Here is a 24737-nt window from a genome sequence, read left to right on the forward strand (position 1 = left end):
TAACATCTAATGTATTCATCCAAATTTCATTAGGAGAGGCACAGAAAAATAAATAAAAAATTTCAGATAGTGTTAAGTTCTATGTAGATAGTAGAACAGGGAAATGGGATGGAACAAGGCAGAGGTTTGGGGAGCAGAGGAAATATTATAGATATGGTGGTGAAAGAGGGCATCTAGGTGCCAAATTGGCTTATGCCGAGTATGGATACTGAATAGGAAAGTGTCCGTGCTGAACCTAAGACCCAGGTAACTTTCTAAGCAGGAGGGGACTAGCTATAGTAGGTAATTAAGAAGTACATAATAGAGTTCTGGTAATGGAAATATTGAGGCTCAGGGGTAGTAAATCAGGTGACTAGTTTGACTAGGCATGATATCAAGTTACAAGCTGATCTGGTCTTGAGGTAAAAAGGGCCTCAGGGGAAATGGCAACACTGTGAAGGACCATTTACCGGACTATTGGAATGCCAAGGTCAGAGCAGGATGAACTGTAGGACAGAATAGATGCTGAGCTAGACAGATGTTCCCATGGCCTCTTCTATTCTTCACTCATGCTAACCTTTACCTAAACCCCCAGCTCTCTGGGTAATGAGGTCAGATGACTGGGTGCTACTGAGCCTTACAAGAGTAAGACATAGGGAAACATGAGAATGAGAGCCAACTGACCATTAGATCCTTTGCCTTTCATGGAGCTGTTTTATCTGTAAAAAACAGTGTGTCACCTTAGAATGATGTTTTTACAGGAAGTTTTTCCTCTAGAATTTAAGATGTATTAATTCCTCCCCTGTGTTGTTGTTGTTGTTGTTAGGTGCCGTCCAGTTGGTTCCGACTCATAGCGACCGTATGTACTACAGAATAAAACACTGCCGGGTCCTGCACCATCCTCGCAATCATTGTATGTTTGAGCCCATTGTTGCAGCCACTGTGGCAATCAATCTCGTTAAGGGTCTTCCTCTTTTTTGCTGACCCTCTCTTTTACCAAGTGTGATGGATTGAATTGTGTATCCCAAAAATATGTGTCAACTTGGCTAGGCCATGATTCTCAGTATTGTGTGATTATCCACCATTTTGTCCTCTGATGTGATTTTCCTATGTGTTGTAAATCCTACCTCTATGATGTTAATGAGGCAGGATTAGAAGCAGTTATGTTAATAAGGCAGGACTCATTCTACAAGATTAGGTTGTATCTTGAGTTAATCTCTTTTGAGATACAAAAGAGAGAATTCAGCAAAAAGACAGAGGGACTTCATTGCCACCAAGAAAGAAGTGCCAGGAACAGCACACCCTTTGTACATCTCAACAGTGCTGAGATGCTCCTACACCAGGGGAAGATTGATGACAAGGACCTTCCCCCAGAGCTGACAAAGAGAGAAAGCCTTCCCCTGGAACAGGCACCCTGAATTTGGACTTCTAGCCTCCTAGACTATGAGAGAATAAATTTCTCTTTGTTAAAGCCATCCACTTGTGGTATTTCTGTTATAGCAGCACTAGATAACTAAGACACCAAGCATGATGTCCTTCTCTAGGGACTGGTCCCTCCTAATAACATGTCAAAAGTATGTGAGACGAAGTCTCGCCATCCTTGCTTCTAATGAGCATTCTGGCTGTACTTCTTCCAAGACAGATTTGTTCATTCTTCTGGCAGTCCAAGATATATTCAATATTCTTTGTCAACAATTGATTCAAAGGCATCAATTCTTCTATGGTCTTCCTTATTTATTGTCCAGCTTTCACATGCGTATGAGGTGATTGAAAACACCATGGCTTGAGTCAGCAGCACCTTAGTCCTCAAAGTGACATCTTTGCTTTTTAACACCTTAAAGAGATCTTTTGCAACAAATTTGCCCAATGCAATACATCATTCGATATCTTGACTGCTGCTTCCATGGGCAGTGATTGTGAATCCAAGTAAAATTAAATCCTTGACAACTTCAAAATTTTCTCCGTTTATCATGCTGTTGTTTATTGGTCCAGTTGTGAGGATTTTTGTTTTCTTTATGTTGAGGTGTAATCCATACTGAAGGCTGTGGTCTTTGATCTTCATCAGTAAGTGCTTCAAGTCCTCTTCATCTTCAGCAAGCAAGGTTGTATCATTTGCATATCATAGTTTCTTAATGAGTAGTCCTCAAATCCAGATGCCCCTTTCTTCTTCATATAGTCAAATTTCTCAGGTTAATTGCTCAGCATACAGATTGAATAAGTATGGTGAAAGGATACAACCCTGACGCACACCTTTTCTGACATTAAACCATGCAGTATTCCCTTGTTCTGTTCAAACGACTGCCTCTCGGTCTATGTACAAGTTCCTCATGAGTACAGTTAAGTATTGTGGAATTCCTGTTCTTTGCAATGTTATCCACAATTGGTTATGATCCACACAGTTGAATGCCTTTGCATAGTCAATAAAACATAGGTAAAAATCTTTCTGGTATTCTCTGCTTTCTGGCAAGATCCATTTGACATCAGCAATGATATCTCTTGTTCCACGTTCTCTTCTGAAACCTGCTTCAATTTCTGGCAGTTCCCTGTCGATGTACGGCTGCAACTGCTTTTGCAATGATTTTCAGCATAATTTTATTATGTGTGATATTAATGATACTGTTCATTTCTGTATTCTGTTGGATCACCTTTCTTTGGAATGAGCACAAATATGGATCTCTTCTAGTCAGCTGGCCAGGCAGCTGTCTTCTAAATTTCTTGGCATAGACAAGTGAGCACCTCCAGCGCTGCATCCGTTTGTTAAAACATGTCAATTGGTATTCTGTCAATTCCTGAAGCCTTGTTTTTCACTAATGCCTGCAGTGCAGCTTGGACTTCTTCCTTCAATACCATCAGTTCTTCATCATATGCTACCTCCTGAAATGGTTGAACTTTGACCAATTCTTTTTGGTACAGTGACTGGGTATTCCTTCCATCTTCTTTTGATATTTCCTGCATCATTCAATATTTTCCTCGTAGAATCCTTCTATTGCAACTAGAGGCTTGAATTTTTTCTTCCGTTCTTTCAGCTTGAGAAATGCTGAGTGTGTTCTTCTCTTTTGGTTTTCTAACTTCAGGTCTTAGCACATTTCATTACAATTCTTTACTTTGTCTTGTCTAGCCGCCCTTTGACATTTTCCATTCAGCTCTTTTACTTCATCATTTCTTCCATTCGCTTTACCTACTTTACGTTTAAAAGCAAGTTTCAGAGTCTCTTCTGACATCCATTTTAGTCTTTTTTTTCTTTCCTGTCTTTTTAATAACTTTTTGCTTTCCTCATGTGTGACCTCCTTGATGTCATCCCTCAACTTGTCTCGTCTTTGGTCATTGTTGTTCAATACATCAAGTCTATTCTTTAGATGGCCTCTAAACTCAGGTGGGATATACTCAAGGTCATACGTTAGCTCTCGTAGTCTTGTTTTAATTTTCTTCAGCTTCAACTTGAACTTGTGTATGAGCAATAGATGGTCTATTCCACAGTCAGCCCCTGGCCTTGTTTGACAGATGATTTTAAGCTTCTGCCTTGTCTCTTTCCACAGATGTAGTCAGTTTGATTCCTGTGTATTCCATCTGGCAAAGTCTACGTGTATGGTCACCGTTTATGTTATTGAAAAAAGTATTTGCAGTGAAGAAGTCGTTGGTCTTGAAAAATTCTATCATTTGATCTCCAGCTTCATTTCTATCACCATGGCCATATTTTCCAACTACTGATCCTTCTTCTTTGTTTCCAGCTTTCACATTCCAATCATCAGTAATTATCAATTCATCTTGATTGCATGTTTGATCAATTTAAGACTGCAGGAGTTGGTAAAAAAATCTTCAATTTCTTCATCTTTGGCCTTAGTGGTTGGTGCATAAATTTGAATAATAGTCTATTAACTGGTCTTTCTTGTAGGCATATGGATATTATCCTATCACTGATAGATCTTGAAATGTTCCTTTTGACAATGAATGTGATGCCATTCCTCTTCAATTTATCATTCTGGCATAGTAGACCATATGATTGTCTGGTTCAGAAAGACTGATACCAGTCCATAATCAAACCTACCTCTCCTATAGGTTTTATTATTTATAAAATAGGAAATCCTGAAGCCCAAATTATTTAACAGAGCCTACTTTGTTCTTCAGTTTTTTTCTAAAATTGATTAATTCACGTTAACAGCTATAATTTTCATATTATATAGTGAAAATTATCACAGAAAAAAAAATCAGTGATAGGCAATATAGAAATACATCACAGTTTTCTCTGGAGTATGATCATATAATGTCATCCCTACCCAGTACATATCCAAGGCTGTCAAGTCAATTCTGATGAATGACGATCCCATGTCAAGAGTAGAACTGAGCTCCATAGGTTGTTTCTTTTTTGGCTGTAATCTTTACGGAAACAGATCACCAAGCCTTTCGTCCACAGTACCTCTCAGTTGGTTTGAACTGCCAACATTTTTATTAGTAGTCAAGCACAAAACATTTGTTCCACCCATATCATCATACATTATCATATATAAATGAACTCTCTTTGTTTCTGGTTTACCTTCTTCTTTTCTTTTTTTTTTTACCTTTTCACTTCTTAACCTTTCTCTTAATACCTCAAATTCAGCTAAGGGTGAGTGAAGGAAAGTTCAGACCACTATAATTCATCCTTTACTCAAGTCAATCAGCATTTTGTTATTGTTTAATTTTTATGTATTCTTAAGATAGAATAGTTTGTAGTCGTTAAAAATCATCTTTTGAAAGAATATTTCATCAAGCAAGGGGAGACAAGGTTTTAAAAGCAGGATAACAAACTGCATGCAAAATATGACCTTTCTTTAACTATATGTGCCTGTGTGTGCAAAAAAATAAGATTGTAAGAATAGGTATGACAGACTTTAATCATAGTCATCAACAGTTAGTGAATTTTTTTCTTTGCTTTAGTTTTCTGTGTCTTCCAAAATCTCTGCAATGTGCCCACGTTTAGTTTATAATTTGGTGTTTTGTTATTAAATAAGTAACCCCACAGTAAGCTAAATCTGCTAAAGGAGCTGAAGAAGTCTTTATGTCTGAAGACGTAAAATTTGGCTCCTTGCCTTCAATTCACTCATAGTATAATTTGAGAAGTAGAACTAAGACTCCTGAAATAGACCATAGAAAGCTAAGCCATTTCTTAGAGTCTCTAAGAATATTGGGGATTCTGTAAAGGATATAAATAGTATGGGAAAGAGTAGTCAATGATTTTTCCCAAGCAAGACTGACTGAAGCTGATTTTTGAAGGAAGAAAATAGGAATAGACTATCCCTATCTAGAAAGGAGGAACCACATTCTAGGCATCCACAGACAAACACTTGGCACTTGGAACAAGATGAAGACCCCAAATTCAGAACACAAAAAAAGATATGCAATAAGGACTTATTAACTATTATACCAAGGTAAATATACAAAGGCCAGTCATCTTGTCTTCCTAGAAGAGAAAATGAAAGCAGTATTCATTTCAAATATGATTCTTGATTCATTTACTTTCTGGTCCTTTGGAATAGAGGTATTTATAGACAAATCAAGGACTTAGAGTACTTTATCGAAAATGAACTTCACATTCACTCTGAAAGCAGTGTCAGTTTTGCCATACATATTGCAACTAAATAGACAAAGCAAAATGACCCACTTGTAGAAACTGTTTTCTTTATGGAAACGTAGGATTAAAAAAAAAAAAAAAGGCTTGTGGATATGGCATAGATTGAATTGTGTCCCCCCAAAATGTGTATCAATTTGGCTAGGCCATGATTCTCAGCATTGTGCAATTGTCTACCATTTTGTCATCTGATGTGATTTTTCTATGTGTTGTAAATCCTATCACTATGATGTTAACGAGATGGATTAGCAGCAGTTATGTTGATGAGATCTACAAGGTTAGATTGTGTCTTAAGCCAATCTGTTTTGAGATATAAAAGAGAGAAGTGAGCAGACAGGGTGATCTCATACCACCAAGAAAGAAGCACCAGGAGCATGGCACGTCCTTTGGACCCAGGGTCCCTGTGCTGAGAGGCTCCTAGTCCAGGGGAGATTGATGACAAGGACCTTCCTCCAGAGCCGACAAAGAGAGAAAGACTTCCCCTGGAGCAGGCACCCTGAATTTGGACTTGTAGCCTACCAGACTAAATTTCTCTTTGTTAAATGAGAATAAATTTGTCCTGGTTAAAGCCATCCACTTGTGATATTTTCTGTTACAGCAGCACTAGACAACTAAGACAATATACAACTCACTATATACATGAACCAGGTAAATGGTGCATACCAACTTATAGGTCAGTGATTAAAATGCAGTTTTATCACAATGTAATGTCATAGCACAATGATAAAATATCTTTAAGTAAGTTACAGCAATTATTAAAGTGGCTTTAAATAAGGAACTATTTTCCTCTTTGATTGCTAAGGCTTTGTCTTGTCCAGTAATTTGCTCTGTTGGATCAGACTGTGCCCTGATTTTGAATTTGGTATATAACCAAAAAAAAAAAAAAACCAGTTGACACTGAGTCAATTTCGATTCATGACCACCCCATGTGTTACAGAGTAGAACTGTTCCATAGTGTTTTGTTGGTTGTCATCTTTACGGAAGCAGATTGCCAGGCCTTTCTTTTACAGCACGTCTGGGTGGGTTTGAACTGCCAACTTTAGGTTAGTAGTCGCACACAAACTGTTTGCACCACCCAGGGATGTTGGATTTGTATATAGAACCACTGTATTTGTAATAGCCCAATTAGGGGGAAAAAATTATGTAAATAATGTGATCATTCTGTGTTCAGTATTTGGAAATGTAGTATGAAAATGTGACAAAAATGTGCCCCGTTTGACAAGCCACAAAGAAAACCAGTCTCATCTCTTTACAGTCACAGCTTTTGCAGCTTGCAAGGGCCTTCACTAACCTGCACGTCAGGTCCATTCATATTTTATGAGTTGCTATAAAACAGGCATTGTTATATACGTTTCTTTGAAAGAAAAAAGTCTTAGAGGCCAAACTTACCAATTCTCTGTTGTGTTCACACTTCCACTCTCCTGCTGGTCTGTGTTCTATAAATGATTATACAGTTCTGAGTTTTTTAATGCCCCAGTGGGAGAATGGAGGATTTTAGTATATCTTCCTTAGTATTTTCACCCTCTGCATGGTATGCTGGGTGAGCTGAAGGAAATAACCAGCTCAGAGGTACATTTTTGTATTTAATCTATTGATAAAAACAGTACTTCTTCATATAAGCTGCAAGATGAACTTCAGAGCAGCAGGAGTAGCAACTGCAGAAAGTAGACAAGGCTTGTGTTTGCCTTGCTTATTTGCCTAATCGATTGTCGTTTTCTTAATTGTTAAAGCATTCTTACTGCCTTAGTTTGCTAGTACTGTTGTAACAGAAATACCATAAGTAGGTAACTTTAATAGGTGGAAATTTATTTTCTCACAGTTTAGGGGGCTAGAAATCTGAATTCAGGGCATCGGCTCTAGGGAAATGCTCTCTCTCGGTTGGCTCTGGGAGAAAACCCTTGTCTCAGCTTCTCTAGCCCTCCCTGCCTCAGTTCCTTGGTGATCTCCAAGTGGCTTCTATCTTTCCCTCATTTGTTCTGGTTTCTCTCTGCATCTAATCTGCTCGTTTTCTATCTCATAAGTTATTAGGTTTAAGACACAACCTACAATGGTATGGTCTCATTAACATAACGAAGAAAACCTATTCCCAAATGGAATTACATCCACAGGTATAGGGGTTAGGATTCCAACACATATACTGAGAGAACACAATTAAATGCATAACATAAAATATTACATTTCACTGAATAACCGTTTCCTGGGCATTTTCTAATGACAAGGCATTGTGCAAAGTACTGGGAGATCACAGTAATAGCTACGTTTTTTTGAGCATCTACTGTGTGCTAGGTATGGTGCTAATCTCTTTACAAATAGGATGACGTGTATTTCTCACCACAACACCACAGGATAATAATAATAAAAATAACTAACATTTACTGGGTGCTTATTTATTTATTTATTTTGTCATATACTGTTCTAAATAATTTACATAGATTAATACTTTAATTCTCACAATTTCTTAATAATTTCCCTATGGCGCTATGGTTAACAGCTCAGCTGCTAACCAAAAGATTGACAGTTCGAATCCATGAGCCACTCCTTAGAAGCCCCATGGGGCAGTTGTACTCTGTCCTATAGGGCCACTATGAGTTGGAATCGACTTGACAGCCACAGATTGGTTTTTTGTTTGTTTTTGTTTTTATCCTTGTTCTATAGGTAAGGAAGCTTACATATGAAGAAGTAAAGTAATGAGCCTGAGAACTGAACCCAGGGGTCTGGGTCCGGGGCAAGCTTTGCCATATTCACTTGACAGATGAAAAATCTGAGATTATCAAACGTCAACTTTACAAAGATCTTATGGAGGTTGAGATTCAGAGTCAGGATCTAAACTGAGTTTTGTTAGATTCTGAAGCTCTGTTTTTAACCAACAGGCTGTACCTACCTCTCTATCCATTCCTGCTTCCCAGGAATTTCTAGGAGGTGGGGGAGATAAGCAACTGTAATGATAGGTAGATTGTGATAAGGCAAAATAAAGGCATAAACCAAGGACTATGGAAATACTAAGTAGTGATTAAGTATAACTGTGGCATCGGAAACAGCATCTCAAAGGAAGTGGCATTTGGACCAGGTCTAGAAGGGATGAGCAGGATTTCAGTTAGCTTAGAAGGAACACAAGAGACAATCCAGGCAAAAGGAATATCAAAATATGTGAAATACAAAATCCTGGAGCTCATTTTCCAAGGTGTGATGCACTGAAAGCTCATTTACATTTCTCTCCTTATTACCTGAGTCGCACTCTAATAAAGGGCTCTAGAAATGCCCTGGCAATATTTCAGAATTGATGCTTGTGTGTTAGGAACTTGGTTTAAAATTTCAAATGAACATTAAACCATTGCTTTATTGCTAGCAAATTATATTAGGTATCAGGAAGAAACAAGTTTTACTGGCTTTGGGACTGTGCTAGGTGAAACTTGAAGAGGCTCAGGTCATGCTGTGCTGGACATAGGAGACTCTAGCCATGCTGTGTTTCTGATAATTGTCTACCTATGTAGTCTAAATACACACGAAGCCACACAATGTCTCCCTTTGAGCTACCTGAATTTTGATAGCATCAAGTAACTAGCAACAATTTTGAGAAGGTATTTTTCAGAACACCATTTATCAACAGCACAACATCAATAATAATAGACAACTAATAGACATTAATTTGTATTTCAGGCTCAAATTTCAGCCTGCAAGCTAACCGTGTGGGGAGGTAGTATAGCTCACCAGCCAAGAGTCAGTGTGTGAAACCAACTTGCTAGCATTTGCATTTCATTTTCGTTACACCTAGTCTTGGGGCCTTAGAAAAATCATGCAATGTCTCTGAATCTCTGTTTCCCCCTCTGAAAAATGGGAATGATATCAGTATCTACCTGATAAGGTTCTTATGAGGTTTGTTGTTGTTAGGTGTCGTTGAGTCTCTTCCAACTCATAGTGACCACATGTACAACAGAATGAAACACTGCCCGGTCCTGTGTCACCCTCACAATCGTTGCTATACTTGAGCCTATTGTTGCAGCCACTGTGTCAGTTCCTCTTATTGAGGGTCTTCCTCTTTTTGCTGACCCACTACTTTACCAAGCATGATGTCCTTCTCCAGGGACTCGTCCCTCCAGATAAAATGTCCAAAGTAAGGGAGACAAAGTCTCACTATCCTCACTTCTAAGGAGCATTCTGGCTATACTTCTTCCAAGACAGATTTGTTCATTCTTTTGGCAGTTTGTGGCATATTCAGTATTCTTCACCAACACCATAAGTCAAAGGCATCAATTCTTCTTCAGTATTCCTTATTCACTGTCCAACTTTCTCATGCCTATGAGGCGATTGAAAATACTATGGCTTGGGTCAGGCATACCCTAGTCCTCAAAGTGAGGTTTAGAGAAGTTAATATATGTAAAGCACTTAAACTGGTACCTGACGTTTACTAAATCTTTAGTTAACCTCTGTTATCATAAATATTACATTGGGAGAATCACTTTATCCCACTCGATAAATACTTCCTTGAGCAGGGTGTAGGCACTGCATTTTCCTGCATAGTAGCTATCACTTATTGAAACCGCCTCTAAAACCAGCCTTCGAAGTGCTACTCACCCTTGATGTTTCACACTAAGTTCAGTGGGTTGCTCAAGGGCAATTAGAGAAAGTGGAGGAGACTAGACTTTGACTCCAAAGGCCATGTGCTTTGCAGTTGATTGTAAAAATAAGGAGAAATGGGCAAGGGAAGAGCAATAAAATGTTATCTAAGACCTGCATGATGTTTTCGTACTGCTGAAATAATTAGAGTTTTAATTGAAAGAAGAGAAAATGAACTAATTAGAGCTTACTACCAGGAGTGTCTTGTGGGTAGTGGTTTCTGATGACCCAAGATTTAACATGTGCTGCAGTTGGAATGTAGCATGTTCTTACTGATACTGATCTAAATTCTAGCTCATTACTCTCTGCAGGATGTTGAGATATGTGACACCAGTTAATAAATGGGAAGTATAGAGAGATCAAACTTCTCTTCTTCCCCACTTCCTCTTGCCATGACTGTATCATTTAACTGCATTTTGTTGTCCTAAAATGTATTTATTCTTCTAGTCACATTTCTTTCTGAGTAATACACCACAGGAGCTTTTAATTAAAGGAGATCTTTGACCAGATTTAAGTCCACAGGCTTAAATTAATTGTTCCACATGGGTTTAGTAAATTTTATGTTAAATCAAAGTTTTTTTTTTTTTTAATGTTCAGTTTCTTCATGATTAACATACCCTATCCAGTTTATTTCTCTTTCTGTGTGATTTACCTAATTACTTTCTTTCCTCCATTATCTAATTACTGAGAGTGGCTGGTCACTGGGAACATTCCTACCTTTGCAGCATCTGTTGCTACTTATGGGTAATTGAAGAATCAGGACTACCCGAGGGCTTTGTCTATTAGACACTTGCTTTTTGTAAAATCAAACGCCACCGAGGTTGCCATGGAGAGAAATCCCCCGATGGTGCTGTCTGTATGGTTGAAATTTGTCAGTCAGCCTTCCCATGGAGCAGATAACATCCGAAGATATCCAAGGCCACCTAGGAACCATGCCATGAGAAAGGGAAGAAACTTTGTAGAATGTAACACAGGATTAAAGATAAGTCCCCTCATATTTCCATTGTACTTGAAAGTCTTTTCCCAAATGTTTTTTTTTTCTTTGAGCTTTGATGTTTTGTGGTTGGCAAAGATGATACTCTTCCCATATTAAAATGGAAGAAACTAAGTCTCAGGTTAAGTGACACATCTATGGTCACAAATCTGGTAAGGGAAAAACCCTAAGCCCTTCAGGTGCCCTGCCCCTTATTCCGCATGCCTTCTCACATGAGGCCAAGCAAAGGGATTGCTCTCTACTCTTACCTCCAGTGAAAAGGTGGTAGAAGTCTATTTGAGCAAAAAGTTATTCCCAGATCACAGCTTGTTCAAATTCAGAATATCAGTTATAATTGCTACATTCACAAAACTTAAACACCCTCTCACTCTTAGTAATTTCAAGGCCCATGGCTTTAAATAACCTTTATGGATCTTTATTTCCAAAATTTATAACTTTAGTCCTTTTCCATGGAGCATCCTAGTCCCATTTTCAGCTCACTACTAGATATTTTCACTTGCTTGTCTAAGAGGTATTTTAACCCTAATCTGGCAGAAACCTGATTTCTTGATTACTGATTCTATACTCCAAAACATTTTCTTCCCCCATAGTATTCATAAAATACGCCACCTACAACCCTTTCTTAATTCTTCTTTTTCCCTAACCCCACATCAAGTCCTGTAAATTCTATGTTCAAAGTATATCCTGAATTTTTCCATCTTTCTCCATCATAACTATCATTCAGTTTCACACCACTATCCGCTCTCAGCTGGACCAGTGCAGATGAGACTAGTGGGTCTGATTGCATCAGTTCTTGCCCCTAAGAGAACAGCCATAATAATCTTTAAATATATAGATGCAATCTCTTTACTCCCCTAGTTAAAATTTGGCAATGCCTTCAATATCACTTAGAATAAAATCAAAATATTCTACCACATTCTATGAGATTCTTAAGGAGCAGGATCATACCTGCTGTTTTGACCTCATCTCTCAGTGATTGTACTCTAGCTTGCTCTGTGTCAGCCTCATTGGCAGGGGCAAATTATTCAATAGGCAAGGTAAGCACAGTACTTACCTTGCTTACCAGATCATCTGTAGTAAACAATTTTACATTTTTTCACCACATCAAAAATTCTCCTTCTAGGTATGGTTGGCATCTTTCTGTCTCCCAATCCTACAGCACCTTCCTACAGAATCAAAGCCTCTTTTCAAATTTACAATCCCTGACAGGGATGGATTACCCAGTGAGCAAGGTAAACACGGGTTTACTTGTGCTTACTTCCTAATCTGTAGTGAACAGTTGCACTTGGGTTCCACCACATAAGCCGGTGCTTACCTTGCTTATTGGGTAATCTGCGCCCGCTCATTGGTGTTTTTTCTGCTTCTCAAACAGGCCAAATGTTTGGGTCTGCATTTGCTGTTTCCCCTCAGCTGGCTGTTGTTATGTTTTAAGTCACAGCTCAAATGTCACCTCATCAGAGGAGTTTTCCTGATCTAACATCCCCCAACACTCAATTATATCACCATATTTTTATTTTTATTGTGGTGACATTTGTCATAAAACATTTGCCATTTTAACCATTTTTGTGTGTAAAATTCTATGACATTATGTTTACCATGTTGTGCAATCATCACCAATATCTGTTTCCAAGTTTTTTCATCACCCTTAACAGAAATTCAGTGCCCCTGAAGCATTGCCATCCTATTTCGCCTTCCCACCTGCCCCTTTATCACTATATTTTAAATTCTGATTAAATTATTATTTTTTTTAATTTTCTTGGTCCTCTAGACTATAAAAACCAAACCCATTGCCATCAAGTCAATTCCGACTCATAGCGACCCTATAGGGCAGAGTAGAACTGCCCCATAGAGTTTCCAAGGAGCACCTGGTGGATTTGAACTGCTGACCTTTTGGTTAGCTGTAGCACTTAACCAGTATGCCACCAGGGTTTCTGTCTAGACTATAAGCACCATAAAATAAGAAACTTACTTTCTTGTTCACTGCTGTGAAACCATCGCCGAGAACCATTCTGGGCACATTTAGACATTCAATAAACACCCACAGACTGAATGAATATATGAATTCCATTGCTCTATTCTTCACACATTTCTTCATAAAATAAATTGATACATTTATGCATATCCTTGAAATGTTTTATAATTATTGCTAAAACAATTACTTTAAAAAATAATTCATTTTAAAATTCTAAATGAATACAATTAGTCATTGATATTTTGTTATTAGTGAATTATATTCAGAATGAATAGAGTCTCACTGACCTTGGGGTTCTTCTAGAAAGAATTGATAGGAAGAACCAGGCACAGGCTGATCTGGACAAGCTGGATTCTGTAACTAGACTGTGTATCTGACAATAGTTTACTTGTGTAGAATTCAATGCCCAAAATCCTTCACAAAGTGACTTGGGGCCTTCTGTAGTATGACGGTATCAGGAACAAGCAATTGAACACGCACATACTAATAACAACAAGGAGAATAATAGACATGTAAAACTATAGAAATGGACTTGGTGTCAGGAGATTTGAGCTTAGATTTCAGCTTGCAACATATAATACTGAGGGCAGTGTTTGAGAGCAGGTGCTGAGCTGCCAGTCAGTGAGGGTTGGGTCCTGTCTCTGCCTCTGACCTACTGTGTGACCCTGGGAAACTAGTTATCTTTACTGGGTTGTTTTGGGGACTAAAGAGAATATACCTAAAGCTCTAAGAATGGGCCTAGGTGTAGTAAGTGATGTCTTCATGGTATTATTCTATTATTGTCTTGGGTTAATCCCTTACTCTCTCTGAAACTCTGATTTCTTGTCTGTGCATTATGGATAATAATTCCTCCTTCACAGGGTATTTGAGCTAATATATATGAAAGGTGTGTAGTGCATTATTAGTTTGTTATTAAGAGTTTCATAAATCTTTGCTTTTCCCCCATGTACTTTACTGGATCTTCAAAAGAACTCAGAATAAATATAATTATCATCCCTATTTCCAGATGAGGATACTGAAACTCCATAACAAACCCAAAGCACACAGTCAGGACCAGAGTCTACCATCATTACCTTTGTTTATTTACTCTGCAGGCAGTAAGGACTGCCAGAGACTCTCAAACAGACGGTGCCTCATACGCCTACTTTACGCAGTCAGCTACACTCTCTGGAGGAGCTGAAAAAGGTTTTTAATGTTAATTAAACAAACAAAAAACAAATCTGTTGCTGTCGAGTTGATCCACCTCATAATGACCCTATAGGACAGGGTAGAACTGCCCCATAGAGTTTCCAAGGAGCGCCTGGGTGGATTTGAACTGCCAACCTTTTGGTTAATAGCTGTAGCTCTTAACCACTATGTCACCAGGGTTTCCTAATGTTAACTATATGCTTTTAATGTTAACTTGAATCCTGTAAACTACCTCTCCTCTACTTCTGGAACCCTCTGTATACCCAGGGCCCTGAAGCACTTCACCTCCAACAAGCAGGCGCTTTGTTGGGCTTCAGGTTTAAATGACTCTCCCTGGAGATCCCCGATATTCTGAGAAGTTGTGCTATTTGTTCCCTTCAGGTTCTATTTCTCTTAGTACCACTCTCTCCTACATATAAGACGTCTAATCTAGATCACTTCCACTAACTGTTCAACTAGCGGATTTTGCACCTGACTAATTAGCCCTTTCTTACTTTCTCACCTCCAGACTCCTCTTCCTCTTGTTGTACGTATTCTGGATGGGTAGTCATTTCTAGCTTCAGCTTATCTCTACCAGCCTTGTTTTATTTCCTGTGAGTCAACCATCTTATGACAGAAGACTTGATGCCATCCAAAATTCATCATTCAATATGAATATTTGAGGGTTTTTATTTTTTCCTCCTTTTTTTGATCTATAACAAAACCACATATATGATTGAAGACTCAAGAGAAATAGAATGTTATCTTCTCTTAACTACTCAAAATTTGTCCCCCTCCCAAGGACGTTCTATGATGGAGATGATGAAACGAGAGGCTAGTTATCCCCCCAGAACCGTCTGTTTCTCTCATTCTTCCCCTTCCTTCTTATCTCCTAATATATCTTTACAGATAGCTTCGATTTTAAATCTTAAATCTCCTTGTAAAATATTTGGCATAAAAGGGTCAGCAATTTCATTAAAAAAAAAACTATGAACTCCACACATAATTAATTAAGCCCAATCACAAATACAAGGAAAAACAAAAAGAGAGAAATCACTGAAATAAATAAATAAACAAACAAATAAACATTTACCAGAATTTAAGCACCCCTCTCTAAAATTCAAGTTCTTAGGTGCAATATGTATGTGTGTGTGTATGTATGCATATATATATATATATATATATATATATATATGTATGTATAGTAATCCTTCTGAATCATTTTGGTTTGGGAAATCATGTCTAAAAATTGTTTCATCCAGGTTTTGGCGAGACTGACCATGAATCAGTGTGCCGTGTGTGAAATCATCCAGATTGAGCGACGGCTTCCAAGAATGCTTACTACTTGCTGCTCAAACAAATGAACTTCATTTCCTCAGGAGATTTATCAACCCCTGAAGACAATTCTGGGCCCCAATTTTCTTTAATCTTCCTCAGACTCCCAAATGTCTCCTAGACATCTTTTCGTTTCCTCACTTGTTCAATAATTCTGAGCACACTTCCTTCAATTGAATACTTTCAGGTGCCTCAGGCCCTGACATTCCTGCTACCCCTCTTATAACTGCCCCTCTTCACCAGCCACACTGGCCTTATCTTTTGGGTCTGAGGTAGATCAGGCAAGCAGTCCCTAACCAGTGTGCACTGCTGGATCCACTGATGGGCTTTATGCTTGTCCTGGAAAGGAATCTTACTGGCTGCCATGTTGAACTGGTAGTTGTTCTGTAAAAAATGTTGTCATCTCAGCCCATCAGGGTAAAAGGTTTAAGGTCATTCCCTGTGTTTCTTCTTCCTCTTCTGCCATCCTAGTCCTAACACTACAGGTTTCCATTAACTGACCCACGATATCTCCTTTAGTAGTCAATGAGTCCTGCTTCCATTCTCAGAAGAACATTTTCATCCTTCCTTAAACAGCACATATGTTCCTGCTGAAAAGAGCAGCCGAAAGCTGCAGGCACTTGTTGTTTCCTAAGTGGAACGTGGCTTTGGAGCATGCACAAAGAGAGCCAAGTCTGTGTGAAATGTTCAGAGACGCCAGGCCAATTTGGGGTTTACAGCATATAGCGTGAGCTATCCAAACCAGAAGAGACACAGGCTCAGACTTGTTTCTAATTCAGTTGCTTGAGGATGGAGTCTCAGCCACCTAGGTAATATTCATGAAAACAAGACAAAATATATTTTCTAAGGATTGACATGAGAGAAGCTAAGGGAGCAGGGGACAAGCTTGAGAGTGGAAGTCTTCTGGTACTAACAAGAGTAATTTGAACCAATTTGTTCTTTTCATATGCAAATATGCTGTCTGCTATACAGCTGGCATCTTCACTCTCCCTAGCACAGACAATCCAAGAGCATTTCCCAAGAGCACTATTGTTCCAGGCAGTGGTTGCATTTTTTTCTCTCCCTCTAGATTCTTTAATGATACTTAAATTGAGAACTAGCGCTAGGTGTGTAGTTTATTTTGGTATGTATAATGTTCCCAAGTTAAGTGAATTTCATCTTCTCAACCAGTTTTTTTTTCTTTTCTTTTGAAGTTTGACATGTTTTTTATGTAACACATACACACAAACACACATAAAATATGCTGACATATATATTTATATTGTTCTGTTACAGAAAAAAAATAGATTTTATTTGAAGATCCATTTCCCAACAGTCTGAATCTAGCCTTTTGCATCAAGGAAATCAGTACAATTTATAAGTGAATCAGTTGTAACAAAATTTAGACATTATGGTGCTCGAATCAATGTAGCAAGAATTCCAAAGCAAGATTTCTATCACAAAATCTCTTGTTACCTCTTGCAAATTATTACCTTATTCCTCAATAACTCTGTCATCTACTTTCTCCCTATGGAATTAGCCTCATCCTTTCCTCAAGTTTTATTTGGATTCTATTATCATAGAGTTGAGAGTATTTAAATTCTTATTATAAGCTAAATCACCACTGAACATACAGGGGACCAGAGCAGAATAACATTATTGAAAACAAAAAAATTTGCTCAGACTGCAGAATACTGAGCTATTAGTGAAAAGAAAGTCTTCATTCTTGAGCCATCCATTGTGATTCCCTAGAATATTTATTTATTAGTAAAAGATATGGAACAAATAAAACCATGAGGCAGCAATAGGCAGGTTGTTGTTCTGAACATGAGCTAACACAAGAAGTCTAAACCAGTGCCTGTAAGTGTTGAGTAAATTGTTCTGACTCTTCATCTTACCTTCTTTGATCCTTCATTTTCTTCCAGCCATTGTCTTGTGGCCCAAGGGACACACTTCATGACTTTGTGTATTATCTTAAATGAGAACAACCTTAAAATTTGTATGGCATTAACATTTTATGCCTGAAGTATAGTAGCAAAAGTATATAGCACTATTTTAGTATGGCTAAGGTATTCTTGCATCGAAATTTATTTATTTATTTCTTGTTCATGTATGTGTGTGTATGCGTTGATGCCTTGAGTTGATTTCTGTCTTCCAACCTGAAACATTCAATTACTTTTATTTTCAGACCTTTTAGAAACCTAAAATTAATAGTTTTTATTCCAGTTATGTGGATATCCTTAGCCTCAAAAAGTAAGACACTGATTTTGAATTTGGAACATTAAATTTATAACTTAGTGCCTTAAAGGACAAAAGAAAACAACTTAAAAAAAGAAGAAAGAAAGCAAAAATTCCCAGTTTTCAATCAGTTTCTTTTTTCACACTGACTTTCATACATCTGTCCTTATTTTCCCAACAAATATTGCTTATGTTGGCAGCTATACTTGGTTCATATACTCTTCAGAAAAGTGGGTGTGAATTAAAATAGCCCACACAATAGTTTAGAGGAAAATGACACTTTTTAAAAAAAATTTCAGTTTCTGTAAGAGGAGCTGTGGTTTGTTAAGGAGGATGTATTCCTGACCTCTGTAAGTTCCAGGTCTTATAAATATACAAGTGGTTACCTTGTTAACATCTTCTTTCAAAGTGATGAGAGAAACATGTTAAAGGGGAAATTTGAGATAGCAGAGAAGAGAGTAAAAAGGAAATGCTAAATGAGAAAAAATTACAGAAAGTAGGCTTCCTTGGTTGAAAATAAGCTAAAATGAACAGTGAGGGCAAGACAAGAAGCTACACTCAATGAATTAGACTCTTCACAATTCTACAAAGAATACGGAATGAACATGGATGGACATATATTAATGGCCATAAATCAGTTTAGCATGATATAGAGCCACATTCTTCTAGGGAATAACTTTAAGCAAATATTAAAAAGTGAATAGTGTGAGTTCCCAATTATGTGTGAGTTCTCATTGTGTGGATATTAGATATAAGGCAGGGACACTGGACATTTTGCCATTTTACTACACATGATGGAATATCCTGGAATAAGGGGCACTGGGATCCAGTTCTGTATTTTCTCCTGGATCCTCTCATGGCAGCTGAACTATAGAGGGAGGTGAACTTCCTAGACTTCAGAAAAGTGCTGTCTTCTTAAAATTCCTGAGGAAATACAAATAAAGATGAAAAGAAGAAACTAAAAATAGGAAAGCGTATTATACTGGCTAGTGATTTCAAAGAGAGGCTTTTAGGCTTTTTAAGTGTTACATATAAGTAAGATGTAAATTGATTTGATCTAGATATAGTCACTGGTATAGAATAGTAGGAACCCGTACATAGACCAAGAGGCAGTCATACAAACAGAACAGGTGGGTAGTGCAGGGTGAAAATCAGCAAAGTTGTGTGTCAGGGTTGTATCCTTTCACCATAGTTATTCAGTCTGTATGCTGAGCAAATAATGTGAGAAGCTGGACTGTATGAAGAAGAACGCAGCACCAGGTTTGGAGGAAGGCTCATTAACAACCTGCAATATGCAGATGACACAACATTGCTTGCTGAAAGTGAAGAGGACTTGAAGTATTTACTGATTAAAAGATGAAAGACTACAGCCTTCGTAGGGGTTACACCTCAACATGAAACAAAAATCCTCACAACTGGACCAAGAAGCAACATCATGATAAACGGAGAAAACACTGAAGTTGTTAAGGATTTCATTTTACTTGGATCCACAGTCAATGCCCATGCAAGCAGCAGTCAAGAAATCAAACGACATATTGCACTGGGCAACTCTGCTGCAAAAGACCTATTTAAAGTGTTAAAAAGCAAAAATGTCACCTTGAGGACTAAGATGCGCCTGACCCAAGCCATGATATTTTCAATCACCTCGTATGCACGCAAAAACTGGACAATGAATAAGGAAGACCGAAGAAGAATTGATGCATTTGAATTATGGTGTTGACGAAGAATAGTGAATATACCATGCACTTCCAGAAGAACAAACAAATATGTCTTAGAAGAATTACAGCAGCCAGAATCCTTAGAAGCAAGGGTAGTAAGACTTTGTCTCACTTATTTGGGACATTTATCAGGAGGGATGAGTCTCTGAAGAAGGACATCATGTTTGGTAAAGCAGAAGGTCAGCGATAAAGAGGAAGACCCTCAATGAGATTGACTGACACAGTGACTGTAACAATAGGGTCAAGCACAGCAATGGTTGTGAAGATGGACCAGGATGGGGCAGTGTTTTGTTCTGGTGTACATAGTGTTGCTATGAGTTAGAACCAACTCGGTGACACCTAACAACATGGAATGGTAACAGTGAAACAAAAAATGAAGTCTAATAACCTATTGGACTGAAAATATAACCCAAATTGACTTGTCTGTTGATTAGTGACATCTAACTTTCCAGAGTACAAGGAGGAAGGATATACATGTGACATTTTTGAGAAACTTGACCAAACATTAAGAATTTGAGAAGTTAGTAAAAATTGTATTCTAGGCTGCAAGAGTCTTACCCACATCCTGGGGAAAGTGGCTGATTCTTGTAGCAGTGGTAGTGGGATAAGAATGGTGCTATTGAGGGAGTCTGGAAGCCAGATGTTTTTTCCCCGAAGGCCACGTTTATAGAAAGCCATTTTTCTATTCTGGAATGCCCCCTGTCCTCTGCACCCTGGCCTTTTTTGAACTTAAGGAGCATAGATACATCTCTTCCATTTTCCATGAAGTCTATACTAGATATTTGAGTTCTAGCTGTACCATTTATTTTGAATTGTAAAAAAGTTTTAAAAGGAAGCTTTATTAGCATTCAGAGTCTTCTTTTCTGATGAAAGGAGTGTACAGAGTACACGAGTTTCCCCATGAACTCTTTGATCATCTCAGTTGTTATTGTAATGCCTCCCTGTGGGCCATCATTCTCAGAGTAAAAGGAACACTAACCTCCCTGTTCAGACCCTGCTTAGAGGGTGAGTTGACCATTTACATGTAGCACAACTGCAGGGAGACAGAAAATAAAGCTTTCTGCTATTTTTTGGCTTCTCATTTGGAAGTTTCTAGTCAGAAGTGAGATTAAAAAGGGTTAGTGTGCATATCTGGTTTCACAGAAGACTGTGTATAAATGATGGTTAAGATTTCTGAAATTAACACATGCTCCAGGAAAGGGTGTTTTGAATTTTTTATTTATGTATATGAAACACAAAGGTACAAAAATTATAGGTTTGTATTTAATAAAATGCTTTTACTGAAAAGGAATAAAATTACACAAAATCAGAACCAACCTAGAATATCTTCAGCACCTGATTGCTATTAAGAATATCAAATAGGTAAAATACATTTTTGTGGTAGTGCGTAATTATATTCATATTAATGTTAATAATAATAAGTATTATTTAAATGGTTTATTATGTGCCTAGTATTCTACATGTATTACCTTGTATAATCTTCATAAGAAATGTATGAAGTCTGCTCTTTTACCTCCATTTTATAGATGTAATTTATCTGAAGTCACGTAACTTCTTAGGGCTAGACAGAGGTTTCAAATGCAGTTTTATCTCAGCTTAAAAAAAAAAAAATTCCTTCCTAAAAGTGCTCTAAAAAATAAAATCTATTAAAAAAATAAGAAAAAACTATTCCTTTATCCTCTATATACTAGACTGTGTGATATTTCCTCTAAGCCAAACTTTCCTTTGGCTAATTTTGAGAATAGAACGTAGAGAGATGTAGAAATATTTGTCAAAGTCTCCCCTGCTTCTGGCCATTGCTTTATTCTGGAGAAAAAGGATAAACTTCGTTAGATGTTACTAACCCTGAATGGCAGTAAGAGAGATGAAATGGGGATGAGGAAAGAAAAATGACCAGACTTCACAGAGGAAAGAGTTCTTAGGGGAAAGAGACCGTAGCTGGACTTGGCTGTTGTTGCCCTGGTGGCTCATGCCAGTGCTTTTGGGAAAGCCTGTGGCAGGCACCTCTGCTTATTTGAAGCTCTCCATATCAAGGGCGGACCTCAGTCCTACTAGGATTTGGTTAGTTCTGCTAGTGCCAGAATGAACAGTTGTGTTCTACTTCCAACTGATTATTGCTGGGATCGAGCTCTCTGATAGAAGAGTCAAGAGACATATTTAGGCTTCCAGCCAAAGTTCCAAAGTTGGCTGGCGTGCTGGAAGAGCTCTATGGACTCAATATACTTAATACGATTTAGAAATGATGCCTGAATGAAACAAAAACTGATACTTTATAAAAAGAGTGCTTTTGGAGAGATAGCGTCTTTGACCTACCATGGATCCCCTCAAGACCCCTGCCCTTTAGCTGCTGGACCCTCAAGTATTACAGAAGCAGAAATAAATGATAATCTGTGCTCTCTTCCTAAGAGAGCAGTCTTTGTCCGAGTAGTCACTTTAAATACCCAGGCCAGAGATGAGCAATTTCTGGCCCTCAAACCAAATTTAGCCACAAATGTAGTTTGTGTGGCTCTTACTATGATAGCTTACATAGAAATTGAGATTTCAAGCTTTGGAAAATTCCTAAGATCAGACAAAACTAGGCCTCTTTGGACACAGCATAAGTTTTCCAGTTTGCTCAGTGCCTAACACTCCTCTGAGATACTGAGGCTCCATTTATTTTTATTATTACACTTCTACTGTGGAGAGCTGCTGGTGCAGTGGTTAAGAGCTATGGCTGCTAACCAAGAGGTTGGCAGTTCAGGTCCACCAGCCACTCCTTGGAAACCCTATGGGGCAGTTCTACTCTATCCTATAGGGTCACTATTAGATGGATTGACTCAACAGCAACGGGTTTTTTTTTTTTTTTTTTTTTGGTTTGTATGTATTTAAATTGAAGATACTTATAGGTATCTTGTTCATAACCACACACAATAGAAAGTGAACCCTTATGTTGCTAGGTGTTATCTGTTTTTGAGTCAGCCCCTGACTCATGGTGACCCCATGCACAACGGAACAAAACTGTCCAGTCCTGTTCCATCCCCATGATCGGTTGCAGATCGGACTGATGTGATCCTATGATCCACAGGGTTTTCAATGGCTGATTTTCAGGAATAGATTGCCAGACCTTTCTTCCTAGTCTGTCTTAGTCTGGAAGCTCCACTGAAACCTGTTTAGCATGTTGCTATTTTATCCAGATTAACAGGAAAAATAGTCACTTGTGTCTCTTTTACTTTTTTTTTAAAGAAAAGATTCAAAATTATAGTTTTTTTTTTAAATTACTCATTATTTGCATGTTTCAATTTTATTTCCTTTTCTGTAAAAAAATAAACAGTTACTTTAGTGGACCTGGCACATTTGAATCCCAGTCTATCAACATCTCATGCATTTAAACTCCTCTGGGCTCTGGAGATAATTCTAAATAGCTCAGTTCAAAACAAAACTCATAAAAAGGCAGATCTAAAGATGAAAACCTATTGATGAATGAATGATTGAAGAGTAGCATTTATTTGTTACTACCTGTCTTAGTTATCTAGTGCTGCTATAACAGAAATACCATAAGTGGATGGCTTTAACAAAGAGAAATTTACTCTTTCACAGTCTAGGAGGCTGGAAGTCTGAATTCAGGCCCTCTTTCTCTCTCTCTCGGCTCTGGGGGAAGGTCCTTGTCCTCAATCTTCACCTTGTCTAGGAGCATTTCAGTGCAAGAAACCCAGGTCCAAAAGATGCATGCTTCTGGCTCTTCTTGCTTGGTGGTATGAGGTCCCCTTGTCTCTCTGCTCACTTCTCTCTTTTATATCTCAAAAGAGATGATTTAAGATACAACCTAATCTTTTAGATTGTGTCCTGCCTCATTAACATAACTGCCACTAATCCCATCCCATTAACATCATAGAGATAGGATTTGCAACACATAGGAAAATCACATCAGATGACACAATGGTGGACAGTCACACAATACTGGGAATCATGGACTTGCCAAGTTGACACACATTCTGGGGGGGACACAGTTCAATCCGCAGCACTACTCATTTCAGTCAAATGGTCAGAATTCTTAAACAAAATAAAACAGAAACAAAATCACCAAAGCATTGTATTGTTTAAGTCTGATGAGTTCAGGAATGTCGTTCATACAGGCCACTCCTGGAGTAGTTTTATTTAGGTAATAGACAGGGTAGGTGTAGCTGGAAGACTAATATAACAATTTTTGATTTATCTGAAAACAGATGTTTCAGGCTTCTTTATTGGCTACTGAATAATTCTCAGGTAGATTAGATTTGAAAATGATCAGATGAATAATATCTCCATGAAGCAATCCAATCACTCATCATTTGTCACCCCTTCAGTGGGGCCGTTTCAGTACCTGTAGGTACATGGTGTGTACAGGTTTCACTTTATGAAATGCAATGACTCGTGCTGGTTTGCTATTTACCCGGAAGCTTTAGACCTGCTGACTGTCTTCAAGGAGCTGACGGAGTATGACTGCGGTAATAAAAGCCACTTTGCAGGGTGATAAGACCATTTTAATTAGTTTTATTAACTTATTAGCATTAATATTGTAAATGTTAGTATAATGATACAATTAAACATGATTTTTGCATAGAAAAGTCTGCCCATGAAAATGGCCTAATTTCTTCCTTACCTCCACCCTGAGAGGTGAGTAGACAGATGAGGAGATAGAGTGTCTGAGAGTTTATGACTTACTCAATGTCATATAACCAGAGAACAAAGAATCTGGACTACAACTGAGGAATTCTGACTGATCTCAGGGTCTTTCTATGACATCTTGTTGGATAAGAACTGTTGTTGTTGTATGCCATTGAGTCAATTCCAACTCATAGTGACCCTATCTGACAGAGTAGAACTGCCCCATAGGGCTTCCTAGGCTGTAATCTTTACGGGAACAGATCGCCAGGTCTTTTCTCCTGAGGAACCACTGGTGGGTTCAAATTGCCAACCTTTTGGTTAGCTGCCAAGCACTTAACCATTGCGCCACCAGGGCTCCTAGGGAACAGAAAATGCTCTGGTCTATTGGTAAGAAAAGAGCTATATGTAGCTCAGTATATAACTTTTTTGTTGTTGTTGACATCTATGCTTTTTTTAGTATATAGACTTAATGAAGTACAAAGTGTCATTGTTTTTACATTATCAGTAGTAGGG

At 38.1% G+C, this 24737-nt stretch overlaps 1 protein-coding gene across 10 annotated transcripts in view; it reads left to right on the plus strand.

Annotated features, from left to right (window-relative positions):
• Window positions 1-24737, plus strand: part of INPP4B (inositol polyphosphate-4-phosphatase type II B) — a 961283-nt gene that overhangs the window by 484705 nt on the left and 451841 nt on the right. For 8 of the 10 annotated variants that reach the window (XM_023739719.1, XM_023739717.1, XM_023739718.1 and 5 more), the window contains one exon: window positions 806-838. The exons of 1 other annotated variant lie outside the window; for it this stretch is intronic. In XM_023739719.1, the coding sequence (XP_023595487.1) occupies window positions 806-838 (33 nt within the window). One more of the 10 variants, XM_023739721.1, reaches the window with a different exon arrangement.

This window comes from Trichechus manatus, unplaced genomic scaffold (assembly GCF_000243295.1).
Source record: "Trichechus manatus latirostris isolate Lorelei unplaced genomic scaffold, TriManLat1.0 scaffold00139, whole genome shotgun sequence".
Lineage (NCBI taxonomy): Eukaryota > Metazoa > Chordata > Mammalia > Sirenia > Trichechidae > Trichechus > Trichechus manatus.